The sequence below is a fragment of the Argopecten irradians genome, chromosome 7, assembly GCF_041381155.1.
Source record: "Argopecten irradians isolate NY chromosome 7, Ai_NY, whole genome shotgun sequence".
Taxonomy (NCBI): domain Eukaryota; kingdom Metazoa; phylum Mollusca; class Bivalvia; order Pectinida; family Pectinidae; genus Argopecten; species Argopecten irradians.
Window position 1 is genome coordinate 1,884,073 of NC_091140.1, and position 25,239 is coordinate 1,909,311.

Here is a 25,239-nt window from a genome sequence, read left to right on the forward strand (position 1 = left end):
CTATTTGATTCCTGTGACGTTAAATGAAGGTCAAGGACATTCTTTTTAACAAAATTGGTAGCCCTTTATCCAAGCATGTCACAGTCCTAATATCAGGTCTCTAGGCCTCTTAAGTTATTCACAAGAAGATGTTAAAAACATTTTAACCATTTTGACACCTGTAAACAAACTTGGTAGACTTTCATGTCAGCATGTCAAAGACACAAAATCAGGTATCTAGGCCTCTTAGTTTTTGTGTCGCCTGCAACGTTAGGGCGGCACTTAGGTATCACTATGTCGGCGTACGTAAATTTGGTATGGTCAAAATCCGTCAATATTTGCAAGAGTTATGGGACTTTGAAATTGTCAAAACAGATAAATCCATGGTTTCCACTCCATAACTTTCTTATTTATAGTCCAATTTCAACCAAAGTTGGTATACTGCTTTATATCAATGAGATCTCGGATGAGTTCGATAATAGTCAAAATCCGACAATATTTGCAAGAGTTAAAACAGATAAATCCATGGTTTCCGCTTGATAACTTAAATATTTATTGTCCATTTTCAACAAAATTTCATAAATTGCTTTATATCAATAAGATCTCGGATGAGTTCGAGAATGGTCAAAATCCGTCAATATTTGCAAGAGTTACAGGACTTTGAAATCGTCAAAACAGATAAATCCATGGTTTCCGCTCAATAACTTTATTATTTAATGTCCGATTTCAACCAAATTTGGTGTATTGCTTTATATCAATGAGATCTTTGATGGGTTCGATAATGGTCAAAATACATCAATATTTGCAAGAGTTACGGGACTTTAAAATCATCAAAACATGGTTTCCGCTATATAACTTTAGTATTTATTGTCCGATTTCAACCAAGTTTTGTGTATTGCTTTATATTAATGAGATCTAAAATTGGTTCGATACTGGTTAAAATCCATCAATATTTGCAAGAGTTACGGGATTTGATAACTTCACCTATTTATTCACAATATTTTCAACTGTAAATAACTATTTTTTGTGATGCTGTGCAGGCGACACATCCACTTCCGTGGAATTCTTGTTCACAAGAAGTCGTTTAAAATGTTCAACCATTTTGACCCCTGTGACCTTGAATGAAGGTCAAGGCCATTCATTTTAACAAACTTGGTAGACCTTCATGCCAGCATGTCCCATTATCAGGTCTCTAGGCCTCTTAGTTATTCACAAGAAGCTGTTTAAAGATTTAAATCTCTTTGACCCCCGTGACCTTGAATGAATATCATGGTCATCTATTTGAACAAACTTAGTAGTTTTTCATCCCAGCATGCTTCAGGCCAAAAGAAGGCTTTCATCCCAGCATGCTACAGGCGAAATATCAGTACCCTGGGCCTTCCGGTTATTGAGAATAAGTTGTTTGAATGAAAAGTTTACACACGGCAGACGATGCATGGCGCACGATGACGGATGATGCATGATGACAATAGGTTAGATGACCTGACATCAAAATGTAGACATTGTTCGATTGTGTTTTAAAGGGTGACAAAATACAATGATTAAACTTTGCAAGAATTACATGTATACCAGTTTGTTGGCATGGTTACCAAATGAAACGTCGAATTGAACATTAACAAAATTACGGGTACATGTATGCTCACCAATGATCCATATACAAATTTTAAAGTTCAATTTGACGTTGCATTTAGTAACCATGACGACCAAATGCCATGTCTTACAAACTTACTTACAGTTCTAGTTGATGCTACTGAACATTAATCAAGACGAGAAATAACTGGTTTTTCCGAAATTAGGGTCTACATATAAGGTAGGTCGCTAATCGGCGTAAAACCGATATTTATTATATCAAAGGTAAAGTTTATGACAATTATGGGGAAGGTATAAAGTCCCATAGGTCTATTTGTAGGTGAGTAGTTAAATTTAAGACTGGATAGCAGAAGCTTAGAGATGCTGCTCGTCCAGGTCGTCCAGCCACAAGTACAACAAAGAACAACATTGAAGAAATCAGCAATATGCTGAAAAAAGATGTGTGATACACTGTGAGGGATTTAGCACGATGGACGAACTTGTCTTTATTGCGAGTTCCTGGTATTTTAAAGAAACATCTAAAACTTAGAAAGATAAATGCTAGATGGGTACCCCATTTGTTAACAAATGAACAGTTGAGATCCCGTGTCGCAAACACAAAAATCTTCTGCAAAATGTATCCAAAATATAACAATAAAGCTTTCGACAATTTAGTTACTGGTAATGAGACATGGGTTTACTATTTCGAACCAAAACGGAAATGTTCCAACCGAATATGGGCATCCAAAAATGCAAGACTTCCAAGAATTGCCAATCGACAACGTACGATCAAGAAAGTCTTAGGTATTTTTCTTCGATATTAAGGGTCCAACTATGCCAATACCTGTACCAAAGGACACAACGGTCACATCAACATTCTACAAAAATGTTGTTTTGAAACAATTGAAGACTTGCTTCAAGAGTCGCCGTCCCAAAACAGGACACAAGTATCCCCGGCTTTTGCCTGATAATGCCCCTGCTCATAAAGCATGCCTTGTGACAGCGTTTTTAGAATCGGAAAAAGTTACCGTCCTCCTCATTCACCCGACTTGGCCTCCAGCGATTACTTTCTGTTTCCCAAACCAAAATCTCAACTGTCAGGAAAGAGATATAAGTCAATAAATGCCTTGTGTGTGCTGTTTATCAGTTTCTTATGGGTGTACCCATTGAAGACTATGAACAATGCTCCCAAAATTGGATTGGCTGTCTAAAAAGGTGCATTCATGCAGTTGTTGGGTATTTTGAAAGACAGGAAAAATCACAATGATCAAAACGCTCATAGTTTTTGAGAAATAAGGCAAATGTCATTACTTTTGGAACACCCCTCGTAATATCCAAACCCTCAGTTCATCTGTCAATAAAGAGTCCGAAGACATGCAATAGTGAAACTTCTGTTTCGCCTGCAAATCATTGAACTAAGATGTAATTCAGTATATGGTGGTAAAATGGTATCTAGAGTTTAAAGTGAAACTTATTCAGAAATGATACAAGACAAAGACCGCTCCACCAAAACCATATTTCATAATGAATGCGAACAATTATTCATGGATACCTTGAAGTAGTCATGGGCGAAACAAAGCAAAAAGGGAAATCTGAAATAATAGGAAAGTCAATATTTATTTATTTATTCTTTTGTGGAAAATGGTACAGGCTAGGACTACCCTCTATGTTATAATTTTGAATGTGAACAGGTCTTAGTGATCGCACAATCATCATGAATAGGAAAAAATGGAATTCATGGTTTTGCACTGGAAACACAGCAAATATACAATAATGACAAATTGTACAATATCTCAAAATGAGCATGGTAACCAAGACAGTATACACTGAAACAATGTACCTATGGATGGACCCTGAAATAAGTCCACATTAGAGACTACATGGATGGTCATAACTACATCATCTTATGTAGACCAGATGGGGTGGACTCAATCTAACTTTGAAGACAGATTTTAAACATATCTTTATATATTAGAATCTAAAATACACAATAGGATTGGACACAAGTTATCCTACATATTTTAAACCAACTGCAAAAGGGATTAGATTTAACATATTTTATTGCAAATATATACAAAAGGATTGGGTACAAGTTTTATGCAACTTATATTGCTACCCTTTCCAAGACACAGAACGAATACAAACATGATATGCAAAGTAATGAAATATATAAATATGATTAAATAGTAAATAAGAACACTTTGGAGAGAGAGAGAGAGAGAGAGAGAGAGAGAGAGAGAGAGAGAGAGAGAGAGAGAGAGAGAGAGAGAGAGAGAGAGAGAGAGAGAGAGAGAGAGAGAGAGAGAGAGAGAGAGAGAGAGAGAGAGAGAGAGAGAGAGAGAGAGAGAGAGAGAGAGAGAGAGAGAGAGAGAGAGAGAGAGAGAGAGAGAGAGAGAGAGAGAGAGAGAGAGGGGGGGGGAGTAAGGAGAAGGAGAAAATACAATGTCTTAAAATTGTAATACTAAATCGACTTAATTAATAAATAATAATTTGCGGCAACAGTTGGACTAATTATCTCGTTCTTTGCCTTCCCTCTAAAAGAATGTCCATCACACTCCTAAAATCTTTCTCCTAGCTGTTCAGGTCTTCCATCAAATCCATAAGCAATCGTCGCCTTAGTACCAACTTGCCATAATATCTAAAATAACGCGATTTAAGTCGATTTCTAGATAACACAAAAATACACAAAAGAGATATCGAAAAGAACTGATAGGTGTATAACAATAAAGGTATTCGTCTAATATTAAAATCTTTTGCTAAATTTAATAAAGTTTTGAACATTTAAAAATATTCCTGTGTTCGTTTCCAGAGACAGATCCTCATTTCCAAACAAGATTAAATTTAAATATTTAGGCTTTCCAATAGCAAATTCCTTTCAACATTATAATTTTTACATTCGAAAAAAAAGTGATGTACACTCTCACAAATATGTCCACAGTTACAGCATGGAGTTTCCACAAGGTTTATCCTGAACAAATCGTAATTTAGAGAACTACATTGATGTCTAAGTTTTGTATGCAATATATTTAACTTCCGGTCACCAATGCCAAAGAAGGAAAAAGGGACGCGTTCGGCAGGTGAAGGTGAATGTGCATACTTAGCGAAACGGTTGGACGAGTCGCTGTTGGACAGCATCTCGGCAAAGAACTTACTACCCAAAAGGAAATGGTCTACAAGAAAAGTATGAAGACAGGGTTTATACATCAGCATGCTGTCCTACCAAGTCTACCAGAACTGTTGCATTGATTTTCATGTTGAGAGAGAAAGTCATCAACACTTTTAGACTAAGCGGATGGTTGGCTGGAGGATTGGGTTACAAAAGACATTAATTGAATTTTCATATCCTTTAAGAGCGGATACATGGTCAATATTGATAAACAGATATGTATACTTTTGATAGCCCTCCATATGTATTAGATAACCGTTCGATGATATCACAAGAGAATTGTGATTTTGTTGCATTGAGGAGGAATGAATATTAAGGATTCAGTTTAACCATGATTTTACTACGAAGTGAAATATCTATGAAGTATGCTAACAATCAACAGTGCTGCTTATGTTCGTTTTACGATATTGTCAATCATTTTTATCCCATTATAACGCACTAATCACAATGGAAAACTCGTGTGATATTCCATGACAGTTGATCATCGTTTATGTTTACACACCCCAGTGAAACCAGCAGGTCAATTTTAGTCTAGTAACTTTTGCTAAGATGTATAATACATTGCCACAAGTCTTTTTTTCGCGACTACGAGTTGCAAGAATTTGATCTAAATTGTATTATTGCATCCTATATTGTTTCGATATATCTAGTTTGGCTGCTACATTTGTATGTCTAAAGAAAGAAATAATGACATGAAAATACTTTTTACGATCTCAGAAGAACCACCTACCCGTCTGTCTATATAATAAATTACATGATTGGTACACAAAGTCACTTTGAATCGATGACATACTCATTCTATATCTTAGCATTGACAACAAAATAGAGGCTAATCTATATGGCAAAGATTTCACAGTTTACGCTGTTTGACAAACAATTATGAATGTCGGATTATACCCTCTTAAATAGCGATCATTAAATGTCCTCAGCATAAATGTCTCTTCACACACTGTCAGGCCACGTTAACCGCTGTCGTTTACCAAATTATCCACGATTACTTTGATTGTAGATAAAAACGAACCATCTGAAGGGCACCAGATTCTATACAGCGGAGTCAATCGTGACCATCAATGCGTATGTGATATCAGTTAAGATCGGGTGAAATTAGGACATGGCGTACCCGCTGGCACCCGTGACTGGTTATTGCTGATTTCACACATTCCAGCCTATCTGATTCAAGGATCGATAATTCCGACAATGATTTCCCTCTATCTCGATCTGACCATGCACATGATTAACATCCTGTAGTCTATCGCAGACCATTATACAAGGGCCCAACCCTCTTTTGATGCGAAATCCTGATTCGCTGCTCATCATATCCGCAAAATCTTTATTTAGAAAATATCAGTTTTACTCGACACGGATAAATCCATAAACAGACTGTTAATTGATCTTGACGATAATTAGACACAGGACAATGAGAATTATCAATGACACAGTTAAGACACGGAGTACGGTGACCGGTGTACCCGGATATCTAGAGTTGCACAGACGATTGTATTACGTAATTCTAAAGCAAACAATTGGTCATTTTGGGGCGCTGGCTATACAGAGACCGATACGTGGTGGAAACAACGGAGATAAGAATTGTTATAAAATAATTCAAATTAAAAATGTTATATCGCTTCCTTATCCGTGCGAAATAAGTTCCTTGGGTACTCAACATATTATACTTACAAAAATACGTATTATTAGCTACTTTTAATGCGTTGCTGCCGCCTGATTCACAAAGAATATATACCTATAAGATTTGTATGTCGGTTGTCGAAAGTGAGAACGCTTACTATTAGAAACACATGGTTCAGTTCTCTGTTTGTGGTGAACCTCCTTAGTAAATTTCTCTAATGGATCTTTTTTTCGTTACTTCTGTTAAGAATGTGCTCTGATATAGACGAACAATAAAAACAAGGTTAAAACTGCCTTGTTAATGAAGTACAATAGATTATTCAGAAGGATAAACCTGTCTTCATACGGCTGTTTTGTAAGACCAAAAAAATTTCTTTTGGTGTTACATTGGCAAAAAAATAGTGTCGGTAGGTCGGGAGGCTTTTTTTTTAGTGTCTTTCACTCTAAAATAATGGCCGGAACCGAAGTCCGAGATCGAAATCCCTTTTTCATAGAAAAGTGGAAAAATAGGGTCGGTCGAGTAACCCTAAACAGACATATTATTTTTTGCCTAATCTGTGTATAGATGGTCTATATATTCTTGGTCGTTGAGAAATGGTGAATCCATTCTGCATTACTTCTTCTACATGAAGAAACATGGGTCCATCTGGGTGTGGTATTTTGCCTAGTGAGTTGACACACATTATCAACTATCTTCGAAGTCATCTTAATCTTAACTGATCCTATACATTCTACAAGACTGATTGAACAGTACCGATGTAAGTTTAGTTATTTCTTTCGACAAAGAATGTGTTTTTATTTGGAGGGTTGTGGATGTATGGAATGCTACTTATAAACGTTTATCTTAATCATAGTCAACACTGTGAAAGATGAAAGAGAATATTAAAAACAATTCTATTTTGCAAGATACCAATTTTCGCGTAATTTCGTATTTAAACATGAAATCAAATGTTTTGCGAATATTTGTATAAAACGCTATTACAAATTCGGTGGATGTGCTTAATTCCATATAGGACATAGTGCGATGGAATTCTTCGGGGCGCAATTAATTATTTTTAATATTTTTATCTTGAATTAAAATGAGAAGCTCAAATTTTTCAATTGTGGTAATGGTGTGAAGTAAGTAACTTTTGTAACTAAAAAAATACTACTTTGTCTGCTGCTGTTTTTGATAGTGAAAAAAAACCTATTGGTCAGCGGTGTAGTAGCAGCTTTAAGAACCTTTGATCGCGGATTTATGTAGGCGTGAATATATTGAAATAACCGAAAACGTGAAATACAGTAAACCGCAAATAGGGTAGTTTACCAGGCAATTAGAATTACACAATAATCAGTCGTCAAAGGTGCAATGTTACTCCATAAAATGTAAAATTAGACTGGTACTCTTAGAAAACAACAATCGTAAGCAGATCAAAGTGTTCCATCGTAGTAAGCGTCCTTCAGTGTATTGACTTTGATGATGATCACATCCAAGTCAGTTTCGGATTTACGACTAGATAGAAGAAATTAAAAAAATACTTCTTCAGGGGAGAGTAGAATGTTTAGAACCATAAACCTACATTTGAAAGTAGTATAGTTCAGGAATCTGCTGTTTTATATAGCCTAAAAGCTTCAGTATTTACCTAAGGCGATATATATTCTGATGGAAACATTAAAGTTTATGAATAATATAAATAAATTGTCAAGTCATGGCGATGTACTATTATTGATATGAACAAACCCCTTTTCAGTTCCATAGTACTTTATGTTCATTGCTTTACCAAAAGAACAGTTATTTACGTGTCATAATTAGCCTGTTTTAAAATCTAAGGACGCTTCATTGTAGAATTTTGTTTTTATTCTGGTGTGCTATAAACATTAAGTTAATGAGGGTGTGACAATGTATAATGGGGCCGCATTTCCTTCCTAAAATTATTTTGTATTCACCACAACTCTATCATGCCAGTGTATGAACATATATCTCATCTTCTGGTGTGCTCAGATGTATAGTTTTAATTGTTTTATTAAAATAATTCCTGATCACAGTTTTGTAAAGGCGTTGTCGGAACTAATTGGTATAATATTACTCTGACAATCCACTACAGTTAAATTCCTTTTGTCGGACACGCAAAAGAAAAGAAAAACAAAGAAAAAGTACATTGGTTAGAATAAAGAGACATACTTTTACTGAATGACAAAAAATTAATAACTCTGTCCAATTATTGCTATTTTTCTGTTCAATCCTACAGAACACGACGTATTTTGAGCCAATGCTGTTCACAAGAAATTCTTTCAACTAATATGAATACAGTTAAAGCGTCCCAATGAGACCGGCACGTTTTTATAATAACGATTGTTAAATTTGGAATTCTGTCGCTGAACTCTATTATCTTTAAAAGGGGGTGACTTGGTAAGGCATAAACAGAAGATCGCTGCTTTCTTTAAATATCGGTCTCTAACTCGGGGATAGGCTGACGGAATAGGTGTAATTACCCAGACAAATAATGACAAAGGATTCCGTGCTATGACGGTGAGATTGTCTATATAGTGATTCTCATTGACAGGACCGGCCCCAATGTCGAAGGTGATCCCGTCTGCCTTCTCGTGTCGTATTTAAAGGAGTTTGTCTTTCGAGTAATCAAGATGCACATCTTATTTCATAAAGGATGTATTCGAAAATCGTTTTTGGAGGTTTACTTTTAGTTCTGTTAGTGTATTACATTAGACCCGTTACTTCGCAACAAAAAGGTAAGCGGATAGACATGGTTATTTTGATATTTTTCTTCAGACTTTATAACAATATTTTAAGTTTTTAGACTTGCTAATTATATATAAACCACGATTTAAACAATATGCGGTCCAACCTAAAACATTTTCTCATTGAATATGCACGTGATCATTTTCCAAAACGAAAAGGTACTACCAGTAATAATTTGTTTAATGCATTATGTGGATTTTCTTGGATCTCAGTAAAATGTCTTATTTCTGGTTTTATCCAATTTTTACTTTTTGGAGTGATATTTTCTTGTGATTAATGTTTTTCTCGAAGTTAAGTTTTCATTTCTTTTGTGATGTCAATATATTCACATGTTGCATGTAAATAAATTCATTACATTTCAGAAAAGTCAAAAATAAGGTTTCTTGATGAATAACAGTTATATTTCATCTCTGCTTCGCATTCATGAAAAATTTCAAAGTTTCCACCCCATTTTCGATGAAATATATTATTATGTATAACGCGTTTTCGTCACGAAACTAGGGATAACTTCTATTTTGAATGGTTCACAGTGTTTATGTCAAATTACTTTAAGTATCCATCATGTCGACTCTTCAGAGAAACTTTTTTTGTAGATTGTACAGATAAAATATTTAATTAATGAACTTATTTACAAAATTCCTAAATTTGAAACCTTTTCGCGGATATATCAACTGATAAGATATTAGAAAGACGTTCAAACGTAGGGCCTTGGATATTCTTTATGGGCTAAGAATTTAGAATTCATTTCCATGCATAATGGTCGTGTTTCTGATGTTGTCATTGTTACTCTTAATAAACATACATTTGCATGCGATTAAATATGGTGGATGATGTCAAATAGTCATTGTGAAAATTCTCCACTACTAATTTGATAAAGATTTTTTTACTGTAAATTGCGTAATTAAATCTTCATGAAAAAGACGTTTGGAATAAAAAAAAATCAAAACTAAGCCACAAAAATACGTCAGTTCAGAGTATAATATAATCCAATGTTTTATGAGATCTATGAAAAGTAAAATGCAAATAAATAGAACCAGAGATCCCAGAAGGTTTGCCGTCATCTAAATCTAGGTCATATCCTTAAGCTACAATCGGATGGGGGCAACGAAATCATTGGTAAAATGTGCATGGCATTTAAGCAATGATACAATTTGATTTTATCATTTCATTTCTGTTATGGTTACCAGTTGCCATCTTCAAACTGCTTGGAGGGTTATTGCACTAGTAAATGTCAGTCGTATTATGATGTATGCAGATCGAGATTTTTTAACTTAATCGATCACAATTTAATTGAAAATAAATGATTAAAAAACGCAATACAGTGTAGTAGTACAAAAAAATTAATTTCAAACGTAACAAGAAACACATACCGAAATGTTTGTATATATAATCTACGTATCAATATCAGCCCTGCAGGTAGAGCGTTAGAATTGTACCTGCTGCCCCCATTGCATGATCGTAGAAGGCGACTAAATTTAGGATCTTATCTTTTCTCTTCTTCCTAACTGACTTCATCCTTCCTAATGCCTCCCTTGGCACCGCCTCACTTTTGGCCTTGAGTTGAGCGTTCGTCCCTGTGAGGAAGGCTCTGGGTTCTGTCCCCTGGCCGAGACACACCAAAGTCTATAAAAGTGGTAGTTTCTGCTGCTGCTTAGCGCTCAGCAAACAGGGAGTGGGACGATTGGTTCGTCCGTTGTCAGTATAATGTGACCGGGTGGGGTATGTTGCTTGGTGTCTTCGGCAGCATGATTCGGTGATATAGCACTATAAAAAGGGCAATAGTTCCACTATACAAGTAGACACAATATGAATATACCACAGTCTCCCAAAACACGCACCTCGCACAACATACACGCAACACACCGCATACATAGGAGGCCGTCCTTACATGACCATAGCTGTTAATATGACGTTGATTAATCAAACAAACAAACGTATTAATATCATGAATTTCAAACATATCTGAAGATCGACCAAAATTGGATTTTTGTTGTTACATTTTAGTATCTTGAAAAAGCCCTTGAGGAAGCGAACACTATACGTAATCTGGCCTCTTATATAATTGATAAAATGAAACAATTGATAAAATTGAATTATTTCAACACGTATTGGTAACAATACTAATATAAATCAATATTTTACTATAAAACGTTTACAATCTATATTCCAGACATTGTATTTCTAGTGGATATAACCTCAGGAGCCACATCTAGTGAACTTGACCTTGTAATAGATTTTCTATACAAGGTCACCTCCTTCCTGACCATCGGACAAAACGATATGCTAATTTCTGTGGTAACGTACTCCTCCACGGCCACAGAATCGTTCGATTTCGACGACTACCCGGACAGAGCTGGATTGTTGGCCGCTCTTAACAATCTGAAATCGACCACACCGACCGGAAGTGATGGATTGGTATCTGGACTGAACTACGTGATTGCCAACTCCTTCCAGACGAGTAAGGGTTCCCGAACACTCGCAGACGACACCTTAGTAGTAATAGCACACAGTCAGTCCGTGGCTATCTTCCAGACTGCTGCGGTTGCTACCACGTTAGGACTAAACGAAATACATGCCTACACTGTTGGGATAGGACCAGGCGTTTCTCAGTCAGAGATGGAGTTTGTTTCCACAGATCCTGATGCAGATAATAACCATGTGGTGAATAGTTTCAGCGTCCTGTGTGATGTGGTCCCTATTCTTGTCCCTAAACTCGGTAGGTATGGACTGACGCGTCATATTCCACGAAAGAAAAAGCTCTAATATTGATAGACTGAAATATCACCTATGGTGCACTTGATAAATTTACACGGTCTAGTGTTTTCTTGTCATGCAAAGTTACCTTGTCCAAATGGCCTTAGAAACTGTTACATCTTCTCTTTAAAAGCATTAGGAAAAGCTACAAAGCTTTGTTGCAAATGTTCGTTCTCCGAATAGTTTGACTAGTTAGACAACGTTATTGTACTGTGTGGTTTGCATCGTCTTGCAGATAGTACAAGCAGTGTGACGTCAGCAGACGGATGTGACGTCACGACCACCTCAGCCCCTACTACTACTACCACACTAACTACTACCACCACTACACAACCAACAACCACCGCCACCACTACACCAGCTGGCCTCTCGTCCTTTAAAGGTATCATAACTTATCATATAAAGATAAATTACGAAATTCAAATTTTTTTTAGATACATCGAATGTATGCCTTTTTGTTAATGGAAATTGAGGGGTGAATTTTGTGCTTAGAAAAATACATCCATTTTCCATTTCATTGTAAATTGATGAAAATGCATCATCAAATGTCTTAAAGAGCACAAAATACCAAAGCCCAATTTTGATATTTTACTACTACAAGTACTAGCGTACTTAGTGCAGTTGGTCAGAAGCCTAAATACGATGAAATCATCCACTCTCGCCTTTTCCTTAAAACAGATATCATCTTCGTTGTGGACGTATCGTCCGGGGCCAATGACACGGATCTGAACTATGTTACCGACTTCGTGTATAAAGTAGTGTCCACCCTGACGATAGGTGATAACGATACTCTGGTTTCCATCATAACCTTCTCCGATACTATCGAGGAACGCTTTGCGCTTGACGTTCACAAGACCAGCTCTTCACTTCTAAGCGCCACCAGCACCCTGATGGACTTGACCCCGAGTGGTGACCCCCAAACTTTCGAAGCCTTTAGTTTCATCAGTGCCAACGCTTTCGCTAATGGACGAGCAGGTGCGCCGGATATCGCTGTGTTAGTGACCTACAGTGAATCCACAAGTACAGCACAAACTGCCTTCAACGCCCTGTCGCTGAGGACAGCTGGAACTAGTATATTCGTGGTTGGCGTTGGGGATACTTTGGCTGCTGACAATGATGAACTGATCGCTGTAGCGTCATCACCTAGCTCCTATTACATCCATTATGTGGCAAACTTCACTAATCTCTGTGATGATCTAATTCCTGTTGTTGTCCCGAAACTAGGTAAGGGAGATAATTTCAGCTTGTAAACGAACAGAAAAAAAGATATTACGATGTATGTATCTTTGTCCGTGGGAAAAACTGATAAATCATCCTGTTTGATGTAAACTTTTATTATGAACGTATGGAGTCACCCGTTCGTTATAAATATGAGCGCAATTTATTTTTACATCCAATGATTTTGATTTCTGTCTCTAATCCCTTATAAAGTGCCAAATGTCTATAACGAATATCTCCCTACAGTAACACCATTTACAAACACCGCGCGCCCTCATCCGCTGAAGGTGTCTTCGTTCTTAGACGACCATATTTGTGTTTTCATCATAAGTACATTTTCATTATTGGCTTGCAAATTAATAATATCCCTTGCAAATTAATAATATAATGTATGCTGTAATGCCCTGCATGTGTCTTTTGCCGTTATATCACATTTTACTTCCGTCCACAGACAGTTCTAAGTCGGCCAACACAGACGTATGTGCCACGATGATAACGTCAGCTGTCACACAGGCCAGTGTCAACACTCAAGGTACGCCGTCTCTAGATAATTCGGCTAATCGTATATAAACATCAATTTTCAAATCATGATTCAATCATTTCTAGCAGATCATCAACCAATCTGCAAGTGATAACTAAGGCATGTGTACTGAGGGACTTTGCCTGAAACCATAAAACGACTTATCCTCGTTCCTATTTCAATGTATACAGATGAATAGGCTTGTCACTATAAAATAATATCAAATCCACCAGCTTAAATATTTACTCATACATATTCTCACGAATACAAATACCCAACAACTTAGATATCTACTCATACATATTCTCACGAATACAAATACCCAACAACTTAGATATCTACTCATACATATTCTCACGAATACAAATCCCCCAACAACTTAGATATCTACTCATACATATTCTCACGAATACAAATCCCCCAACAACTTAGATATCTACTCATACATATTCTCACGAATACAAATACCCAACAACTTAGATATCTACTCATACATATTCTCACGAATACAAATACCCACCAGGTTAGATATCTACTCATACATATTCTCACGAATACAAATACCCACCAGGTTAGATATCTACTCATACATATTCTCACGAATACAAATACCCACCAGGTTAGATATCTACTCATACATATTCTCACGAATACAAATACCCACCAGGTTAGATATCTACTCATACATATTCTCACGAATACAAATACCCACCAGCTTAGATATCTACTCATACATATTCTCACGAATACAAATACCCAACAACTTAGATATCTACTCATACATATTCTCACGAATACAAATACCCAACAACTTAGATATCTACTCATACATATTCTCACGAATACAAATACCCACCAGGTTAGATATCTACTCATACATATTCTCACGAATACAAATACCCAACAGCTTAGATATCTACTCATACATATTCTCACGAATACAAATACCCACCAGGTTAGATATCTACTCATACATATTCTCACGAATACAAATACCCACCAGGTTAGATATCTACTCATACATATTCTCACGAATACAAATACCCAACAACTTAGATATCTACTCATACATATTCTCACGAATACAAATACCCACCAGCTTAGATATCTACTCATACATATTCTCACGAATACAAATACCCACCAACTTAGATATCTACTCATACATATTCTCACGAATACAAATACCCACCAGGTTAGATATCTACTCATACATATTCTCACGAATACAAATACCCAACAACTTAGATATCTACTCATACATATTCTCACGAATATAAATACCCACCAGGTTTATTATCTACTCATACATATTCTCACGAATACAAATACCCACCAGGTTAGATATCTACTCATACATATTCTCACGAATACAAATACCCACCAGGTTAGATATCTACTCATACATATTCTCACGAATACAAATACCCACCAGGTTAGATATCTACTCATACATATTCTCACGAATACAAATACCCACCAGGTTAGATATCTACTCATACATATTCTCACGAATACAAATACCCACCAGGTTAGATATCTACTCATACATATTCTCACACGAATACAAATACCCACCAGTTAGATATCTACTCATACATATTCTCACGAATACAAATACCCACCAGTTAGATATCTACTCATACATATTCTCACGAATACAAATACCCACAGTTAGATATCTACTCATACATATTCTCACGAATACAAATACCCACCAGGTTAGATATCTACTCATACATATTCTCACGAATACAAATACCCACCAGGTTAGATATCTACTCATACATATTCTCACGAATACAAATACCCACCAGTTAGATTATCTACTCATACATATTCTCACGAATACAAATCCCACAGTTATAATTATCTACTCATACATATTCTCACGAATACAAATACCCACCAGGTTAGATATCTACTCATACATATTCTCACGAATACAAATACCCACCAGGTTAGATATCTACTCATACATATTCTCACGAATACAAATACCCACCAGTTTAGATATCTACTCATACATATTCTCACGAATACAAATACCCACCAGTTTAGATATCTACTCATACATATTCTCACGAATACAAATATAGATAAAAGGAAAATGAAATATTACCACTAGTATTCCGCTGATGATCCTTATAATTCGTAAATATTTGGTATCATGCTTTTACTCAGAATTTGACTCTTTACCATCCCTCTCGATAAGAAATTTCCAGGACGTGAGGCAACATCGTTATAGACTCCAACGCACATTAAACTCCTTCTTTCCTTCAACTTCTTCTCTTTGGAATAATTTAGATATATCTATTAGAAATTCTCCAACTTTAAATACCTTCAAATCAAATTTAAGTAAATCTTTCCTTCCTGAAACCGATTTGCTTTAAATTACGATCTTTTCAGATCCAATCTTTTGCCTTCAGCACGATGTGAGTGTGGATTCACGTGCGAAGACTCTTATCACTTTTTCCTTACATGCCCAAAATATCACATTATACGACAGACATTATTAAACGATCTTCATTGGTTCCCCGGTGACATCACATTAGATACATTACTAAGAGGAGATGCAGATTTAGAAAATGATGCTAACCTTCATATTGCAAAGGCAGTCCAAATTTATATTGATAGTACTGGCAGGTTTTGACATTATGAGCATCCTACCTATATATTGTTTCCTATATCTACCCCGTATCTTAGTTGATTAATAGATTACATGTTATACATATGTCAACAATATAAATTAGTTGTATCTGCTGGCTGGTATAGGTGAAAGATTTTCAAGGAAAGGAATGGCTTCGAGTGGATCTTCAGTGCAATGTCTTCTATGGAATGTGTATAATGGACAACGTTTTAAGGAAGTAACCGATCGGTGTTTCCCAGCCAGTCAGATAACTATGTATACAATTATCACTTTTACAAATAATTATAACTTAATAAATAACTATTCTCCTCTCCTATACTCCTCTATCTTTCCCTTTTCTCCTTCATTCTTAAAATAGAAAAGTTTGATTCATATTATATATATGTATTGTCTTCATTGCTGTCCATTATGTATATATTCATATTATGTATTCGGGAGAGGTCGTTACTAAGTTGGCAAAACTTGTGTCCAATCCCTGTTGTCAATAAATTACGACAATAAAAATATGTTTAAAATCAAATCTCGATATCCATATTTAGATATAATATAAATGGCTAATACCTCCACGATATTGTTTTAGCCACGTCAACGTCAGAAGATGAGGACGACTCCGGGCCACTGGTGGTGGGAGCCATCATTGGTGGTGTCTGTGTAACAGTATTACTACTGATAGGTGCCGGGGTGCTGATAGTCTACTGTAAAAAGAGGTAAAAAAATTGTTAACATTTGTACATCATGGTTAAATGGTCATTTGATTCAAATTCAAAAAGGAAATAGATAACCCTGTGTCGAATTATAATAATTTTATTAGATGTCATTTACGAGTCTTATATAAAGTGTTGTTGTTTGTATGATAAAACAGAACAAAAAAACTTTTTTTTTAATTCTAATATATATTTTTTTTAATTCTAATTTTTTTTTCATCAGGAAAGAAGGACTGGTAGTTATGTTAAGAAAAAATATGAGGTGTATACTTTTAATACATGCTATGTTCATATCTTTTTTGTAAGCTTGAAAATTACTTGTAAAAAGTATTAGATTTACATCAGTTTTTTTTTATTGCAGGAACCCAATCGGGAGTAAGACACGAATTAAAGATATCAGCCAGTCAAACTCGAGCTTCCAAAAGGGCGAGACGCGGAATTCGTCAAAGTCAGACGACATAGAACGAAAGCGCGAGACAGCTAGTGCTCCCACGTCAGGTGACACGGACAACAAACTAAGGAGTCCAAATCGCCATGATTCTGACCTCTCGGTCTGTAGTCGTGGATCTGTTTCACCAGTGATAACAGAAAGAGACCTTCCGGGAATGGTAGTGAAGGGACCAGGTCCACAGGAAGGCGAGACTGAGAACAAAGAAATGAAGACTAGTTTGGTGTCGATTTCAGACCCAGTCAATGAGTTGGAGGTGAGATCAGATGAGGGATATAAATCTAATAGTATTGAAAGGACTCCTGGGTCTGCAGGCTCAGATCAGCTGAGTTTCTCTAACTCAGAAAAAGACATGTTTCGTCAGGACGACTTCACTGATTGGAGGAGCCCGTCCGTCCACTCGCAGCTCGAGACCTACCCGACAGCGGGAGATTTCGATAACAGTGAAATTATTGTGAGGGATAAAGGTAACGCTGCTGAATCGTTAGATCAGCTCACCACAGACTCACGGGAAGTGAATAGTTTAGGTAGTGAACCAGTGGAATCATCCAATACTACTGAGGATGTGTCAGAAAGTGAAAAGGGTTATGCCTCAAAAAATTCACAAACAACTATTACATATCAAAATAGGGAATCTGTTACACCTACGACCCGATACAGACCACAACACAGTTCGTTGGCCGATGCTATCCATTCAAACCCGCGTAACTCACCAGAAACACATCAAACTCAGACTCAAACGTCAAAGAAGAAGAGAGTATTAATCCGCCAAGGGACACAGCAGAGTATATATAGTAGGAGACCGAGTATGGTACAGATAGACATCGGAGAGATATAGTGACATCGACGGCCATAGACTATATATGAAATGAGCAATTATTCAATGATACTCTAAATAGATAATTACAATAATTTGCATTGCGAACACTTTCAACTTCGAATTCGTTTCCAAAAACATTAAGCGGAGGGAGCCATTTTTCAAAACGCCTTCGAATTATGACGTCACTTTAACGTTTACTTCGTCACTTAGATTTCTACTGACGTCATGGCATACTGTCACAATGGATTACTGAATGGCACAGTCAATTAAACTGATGTTAGGTCATATTACACTAGTGACATATGCACAAACTATTACACGTGTGAAATGACTGGATATCATGCGGATCATATTTGATACGATGCCCTGACACTAGAAAATACGTCGTCATGGTCTGAAACAATATCAACTTCTTCGACTAATTGATCATGGAGGTACGCCATATTATGAATCAAGAAAATTCACCATCAAACTGCGAATAATGAATAAATATTGTCCATTTTTGCGACGTGGTAATGTGCTATGACACGAGTGTAAACTTTACGGTTCTCGATTAGTTAGGATCTGTTCACATAAACATTAGGTGCACCGAGTCATTTTTTTATTTTTACACACTTTCTCAACTGTCTTGTAAACCCAATGTAAACACCATTTCCGCTTGTTATTCGAAGTATTCGAAATAATTTACTTTTCTATCAACCATAGTAAACACTTTGTTGCTACTCATATATCCCCTTGAAAGTGTTCGAACATTAAAACATTCGAACCCGGATCAGGCATTACACGAGTTGCATATGTTGTATTTGTTTGAAGGAAAGGATTAGTTAAAAACGTTGTATATTTTACCGTTATTGTTGAATGCCAGTATTTAAACAGGGATAGATTTCTCTGATCTATATCTGTATTTAGTGCAAAGTGATATTTCATTTTACGCCACTGACTTGCGTGTCTCTATTATCAACTTGTATATGTTTTGTGTGGATTTTTGTATCATGTTGTCACTTTAAACCTCTCTAGAGTACTTTTAACATTGTAACTCTACAATTATTGCATATCACAGAGTCGGGTTCTACTTATTCTCATGTGGCAGGAAAAGAAAAAAGAGCGGGTTTTGTTTCCTGATAGTTGTACAGCAAGGCAAATTTAACTAATAGATATTGAAATGAATCGGTGCTCATTCTCAAAGCTTTTTCTCTCATTGTGTGTCAAGAAATATGGGCATGTTAGTCCCTAATGGTATCTCCTGACCTCCGACTGTCAATAAGCCTATTGCTTATTGTGTTTATATTTCAGTAAATTCTATCTCACATTGTGTTTATATTTCAGTAAACTGTACTTCGCGTTGTGTTTATATTTCTGTAACCTCTATTACACATTATGTTTATATTTCAGTAAACGTTGTTTTTGAGGTTTCGATAACAGTCGAGAGGTTGTGTGACTTGTGAGTCAAACATATTTTCGCCAGATAGTTATATATCGTAAACAGACAAACAGACAAAGACAGAAAAGTAGACTGACGAACGGACGGACGAATGGGACTGGTAGACTATTCGAAAATAAGACTAAAAGACTCTTTCATATGTGGATATGAAGGATAGGGATATTCTATCCGAGGCTCACAAAATATAACATTTTGTGATCCCGAGGGTAGAATATCCCTATCCTTCATATCCACTTATGAAAGAGTATTTTTCTTTCATACCTCGACGTTTTAGTGGAATTTTACAACTATTATAGCCCGCCATTTTGAAATAAATTCGAAGAAATCCACGACTAGAATTTGTCCATACATGAAAAATTACGTGATATTGTCAACACAAATTCCGTTGTTTGCATCTTTTATAGTAAAACCAGTTAAGTTTGTGAAAAAATGTTAAAATCTTACCGAGGAAATAGAGATTTTGTTGACGCCGTGATGTCACGAGGCGTTATTGCATGGGTAACCATCCAATACAGCCTCAGGCGACATGAGTGTATTGCCCTAGACCAGCCAGTATTATACGTGTAGGTATATGAAAGAAGAGTACATTAAACAGACAAGACTGAAACTATGGACAGGCAGAGAGACAGACAAGACGAATAGACGGACGTTTAAATGCCAAATGCAAACGACAGGATAATTAGTCAATAAGACAGACAAACGAGAAAAAAACGAACGAACAAAAAAGGAGCTAAAAGTTGTGGAGATGGTTTGCTTTGTTTAAACACACTATATTGTTTGATCATTGTGTATTGAACTTGATGTTATAATGATAACATTATTCATTAAAATTGACGTTATTCCATTTATGTGGCATTTGCATTATGTTGTTTGAGGTCAATGAAATACCACACACATGAATGTATAGTTGTAGTATTCACATTATTTACACTACGTTACAGAAAAAAGAAATCAACTGCTATTCTATCAGTAGCAATTGGCACCAATTTCGCCATCTTTAAGAGGATTTTCATTGCAGTCAAAATGAAAAATACGGTTAACTGAACTTTGTGAAATGTCAATTCTGAGATACAATCTATATATCAGAGATAACAGAAAATCTTTTCTAGAGCGATTGGAATAGATATTTACGACCGAGATCAAAGGTAAACAAAGAACTTTGACAGTTAAATTACCACGTGCGTGACATGGTTGTATTACAGATACGTACAACAAATTACATATAGTGATCAGTGATATTATCATGTACTTACTGACAATTCTCTACAATAACTGTAATTACACTATAGTAACCAATAGGCTGTTTGGATTTACAACAGAAACAATTTTATATTGTTAAAATATTTTACAACAATGACTGGGGTAGGTATGATGGAATTCATATCGCACTATAAACTTCTATCTTTAAATATGTCCTTTTTAAATCCTAACAACGTCATTTTAGCACAGATGTTTCTAAGTGAATTAAGGTGTGCCATGAGGTATACAAATTGGCTTGGTACGCTACTAATCCATTATGATCAATAAGTGAAAGATTATCTCCCTTTAATAGCATGTTCCAAATCTAAAGGACTATCTATGGTTTGGGCACTTTTTGAACCCCAAAGTTTTTGGCCTATTGTTTCATAGTTTTTTTCCAAATAAACTTTATACGCAATTTTGAACATAGCATTTTCTGAGAATATGAAGGCATTCAAGATACATGTTTTGGAAAAATGTCACGTTTGTTCAAGGATGCGCTCTATGAATTCTAAATGAAAAACAAAATTTGACAATTTTTTTTCACATATCCATAGCAACTACAGCTGCAATGATACAGATACTACCATGCAAGTTGTATCAGGGATGTATTCGATATTTATAATTTAACGATTTAATATTTAAGTTTAGGGTTGGTCATATTGACATGTACTTACACTGTAGTTCTATTTACTTTATGGGAAAGCTTTAAAAATTGAAGCTATCGTCTAAACCTAAAAGATCTGTCATGTTCGGGAATGAAACTTAATTAAATAGACAAAGAAAAAATAAAATGTTAAATTCTACTCTTAGTCGTATTATGAATTGTCGTCTTTAAAGAGTAAACATTGAAAAAAAGTTTTCATTGTTCTTAATTCCGGATTATTGGAAATAAAAAGCAATGCTTTCGTTATTCCGTCACATGAACCTATAATAGTAAACTGAAAATAACACCAATGTAATTATTGTGATAACATGAAGTAGCGGAATCATTGACTTAGATATTGACATGAAGTATCGTATGGAATATACAAGACTTAGACATTGACATGAAGTATCGTATGGAATATACAAGACTTAGACATTGACATGAAGTATCGTATGGAATATACAAGACTTAGACATTGACATGAACTATCGTATGGAATATACAAGACTTAGACATTGACATGAACTATCGTATGGAATATACAAGACTTAGACATTGACATGAAGTATCGTATGGAATATACAAGACTTAGACATTGACATGAACTATCGTATGGAATATACAAGACTTAGACATTGACATGAACTATCGTATGGAATATACAAGACTTAGACATTGACATGAAGTATCGTATGGAATATACAAGACTTAGACATTGACATGAACTATCGTATGGAATATACAAGACTTAGACATTGACATGAAGTATCGTATGGAATATACAAGACTTAGACATTGACATGAAGTATCGTATGGAATATACAAGACTTAGACATTGACATGAAGTATCGTATGGAATATACAAGACTTAGACATTGACATGAAGTATCGTATGGAATATACAAGACTTAGACATTGACATGAAGTATCGTATGGAATATACAAGACTAAGACATTGACATGAAGTATCGTATGGAATATACAAGACTTAGACATTGACATGAACTATCGTATGGAATATACAAGACTTAGACATTGACATGAACTATCGTATGGAATATACAAGACTTAGACATTGACATGAACTATCGTATGGAATATACAAGACTTAAACATTGACATGAAGTATCGTATGGAATATACAAGACTTAGACATTGACATGAACTATCGTATGGAATATACAAGACTTAGACATTGACATGAATTATCGTATGGAATATACAAGACTTAGACATTGACATGAACTATCGTATGGAATATACAAGACTTAGACATTGACATGAAGTATCGTATGGAATATACAAGACTTAGACATTGACATGAAGTATCGTATGGAATATACAAGACTTAGACATTGACATGAAGTATCGTATGGAATATACAAGACTTAGACATTGACATGAATTATCGTATGGAATATACAAGACTTAGACATTGACATGAAGTATCGTATGGAATATACAAGACTTAGACATTGACATGAATTATCGTATGGAATATACAAGACTTAGACATTGACATGAACTATCGTATGGAATATACAAAAACATTAATCCACAGAGCTGTAAAGCATGCTCATTCACACAGTGGAAAGAGGTCCTTGTATTGTTAGACAACGCACGAGCAACAAACAACAGATCACATACAGAAAGAGGTCCTTGTATTGTTAGACAACGCACGAGCAACAAACAACAGATCACATACAGAAAGAGGTCCTTGTATTGTTAGACAACACACGACCAACAAACAACAGATCACATACAGAAAGAGGTCCTTGTATTGTTAGACAACACACGACCAACAAACAACAGATCACATACAGAAAGAGGTCCTTGTATTGTTAGACAACACACGAGCAACAAACAACAGATCACATAGTGGAAAGAGGTCCTTGTATTGTTAGACAACACACGAGCAACAAACAACAGATCACATACAGAAAGAGGTCCTTGTATTGTTAGACAACACACGACCAACAAACAACAGATCACATACAGAAAGAGGTCCTTGTATTGTTAGACAACACACGACCAACAAACAACAGATCACATACAGAAAGAGGTCCTTGTATTGTTAGACAACACACGAGCAACAAACAACAGATCACATACAGAAAGAGGTCCTTGTATTGTTAGACAACACACGAGCAACAAACAACAGATCACATACAGAAAGAGGTCCTTGTATTGTTAGACAACACACGACCAACAAACAACAGATCACATACAGAAAGAGGTCCTTGTATTGTTAGACAACACACGACCAACAAACAACAGATCACATACAGAAAGAGGTCCTTGTATTGTTAGACAACACACGAGCAACAAACAACAGATCACATACAGAAAGAGGTGTATTGTTAGACAACACACGAGCAACAAACAACAGATCACATACAGAAAGACGTCTAGACAACACACGAGCAACAAACAACAGATCACATACAGAAAGAGGTCCTTGTATTGTTAGACAACACACGAGCAACAAACAACAGATCACATACAGAAAGAGGTCCTTGTATTGTTAGACAACACACGAGCAACAAACAACAGATCACATACAGAAAGACGTCCTTGTATTGTTAGACAACACACGAGCAACAAACAACAGATCACATACAGAAAGAGGTCCTTGTATTGTTAGACAACACACGAGCAACAAACAACAGATCACATACAGAAAGAGGTCAATGACATGCATCATGTTAACCAGCTAATCATCCAATCTTCATGGTCGATAAAGTCACACAAAAAGGGAGAAACTGAGGTAATAAAAACATAATATGGATTAGCGGTAATGGATAATTCATGATGGTATGGTGGAAGGTATCTGGTCAACAAATTCAACGAGCACTTCTTCAATTACATTTACAACCATTCTCACTATTTTTTTCATATCTGGATGAAACTTATTCTCACGTCATATATAGGTTCAATTTTCATTTCAATTTCCAAATATTTTTATTGACAAAAAGATGTTAGTGTCAATTGGAGTAGACATCAGGCGTAGCCTATCTTAGTCTTCTCCCGATATTGGTGGTACAAACAAATAATTATATAAAACATATATACATGGTGAGGTTTATGAAAATAAGGGGAGGTAACTCCTAGATGAGGAATGACATAATTTTTTATTATATTTATTGTAACTCTTTAAATTAACAGTTAATTTTCTTTTTATATTTTGTGATATTGGTCCTATTCGCCACAACAGATACAGACTATAAAGTCCACATGTGTTTAACACAATTAGCCATCCACTGATGGGCATCAAGAACACATCTCACAAAATACACATATATTTGATTTGTGGAGTTACAACTATATTTGTAATTACTAGTGTTTACCCATTATTAGTTTCTTAGGAGTTACCTTACTTAAATATTTGATGATCTTAAAATAACACAAGAAGAATGATAATCATATTAACATATTAACAGAGAGACAATTCAAAAATTGAGTTTGTAAAAGTCTCATTAGGCTGCCCATAGTACAAATATATTGTTAGTTGCTAGCTGTATCAAGGTGGATCTCCAGGGAAGAAGGATTATAGGTACATGTACATATAAACAATAATGTATACTATTATAAGACTTACCATTACTATGATATACATGGCTACATATACCAGAATAATAAATATTATATTTACACAAATAAATCAACTTTAAATCTCTTTGTTTGGGCTATATAATTCGACACGTGATTTAATATATTTC

The 25,239-nt window shown here is 35.6% G+C and overlaps 1 protein-coding gene across 1 annotated transcript; it reads left to right on the forward strand.

Annotated features, from left to right (window-relative positions):
- Positions 1-8,752: 8,752 nt before the first annotated feature.
- On the forward strand, positions 8,753-20,477 carry LOC138327006 (serine-rich adhesin for platelets-like). The gene is made up of 7 exons (XM_069272968.1): positions 8,753-9,067; positions 11,248-11,793; positions 12,067-12,213; positions 12,510-13,055; positions 13,501-13,581; positions 16,800-16,926; positions 17,285-20,477. Exons 1-7 carry the CDS (start codon positions 8,986-8,988, stop codon positions 18,207-18,209), a joined length of 2,454 nt encoding a protein of 817 aa, XP_069129069.1. The 5' UTR covers positions 8,753-8,985; the 3' UTR covers positions 18,210-20,477.
- The last annotated feature ends 4,762 nt before the right edge of the window (positions 20,478-25,239 follow it).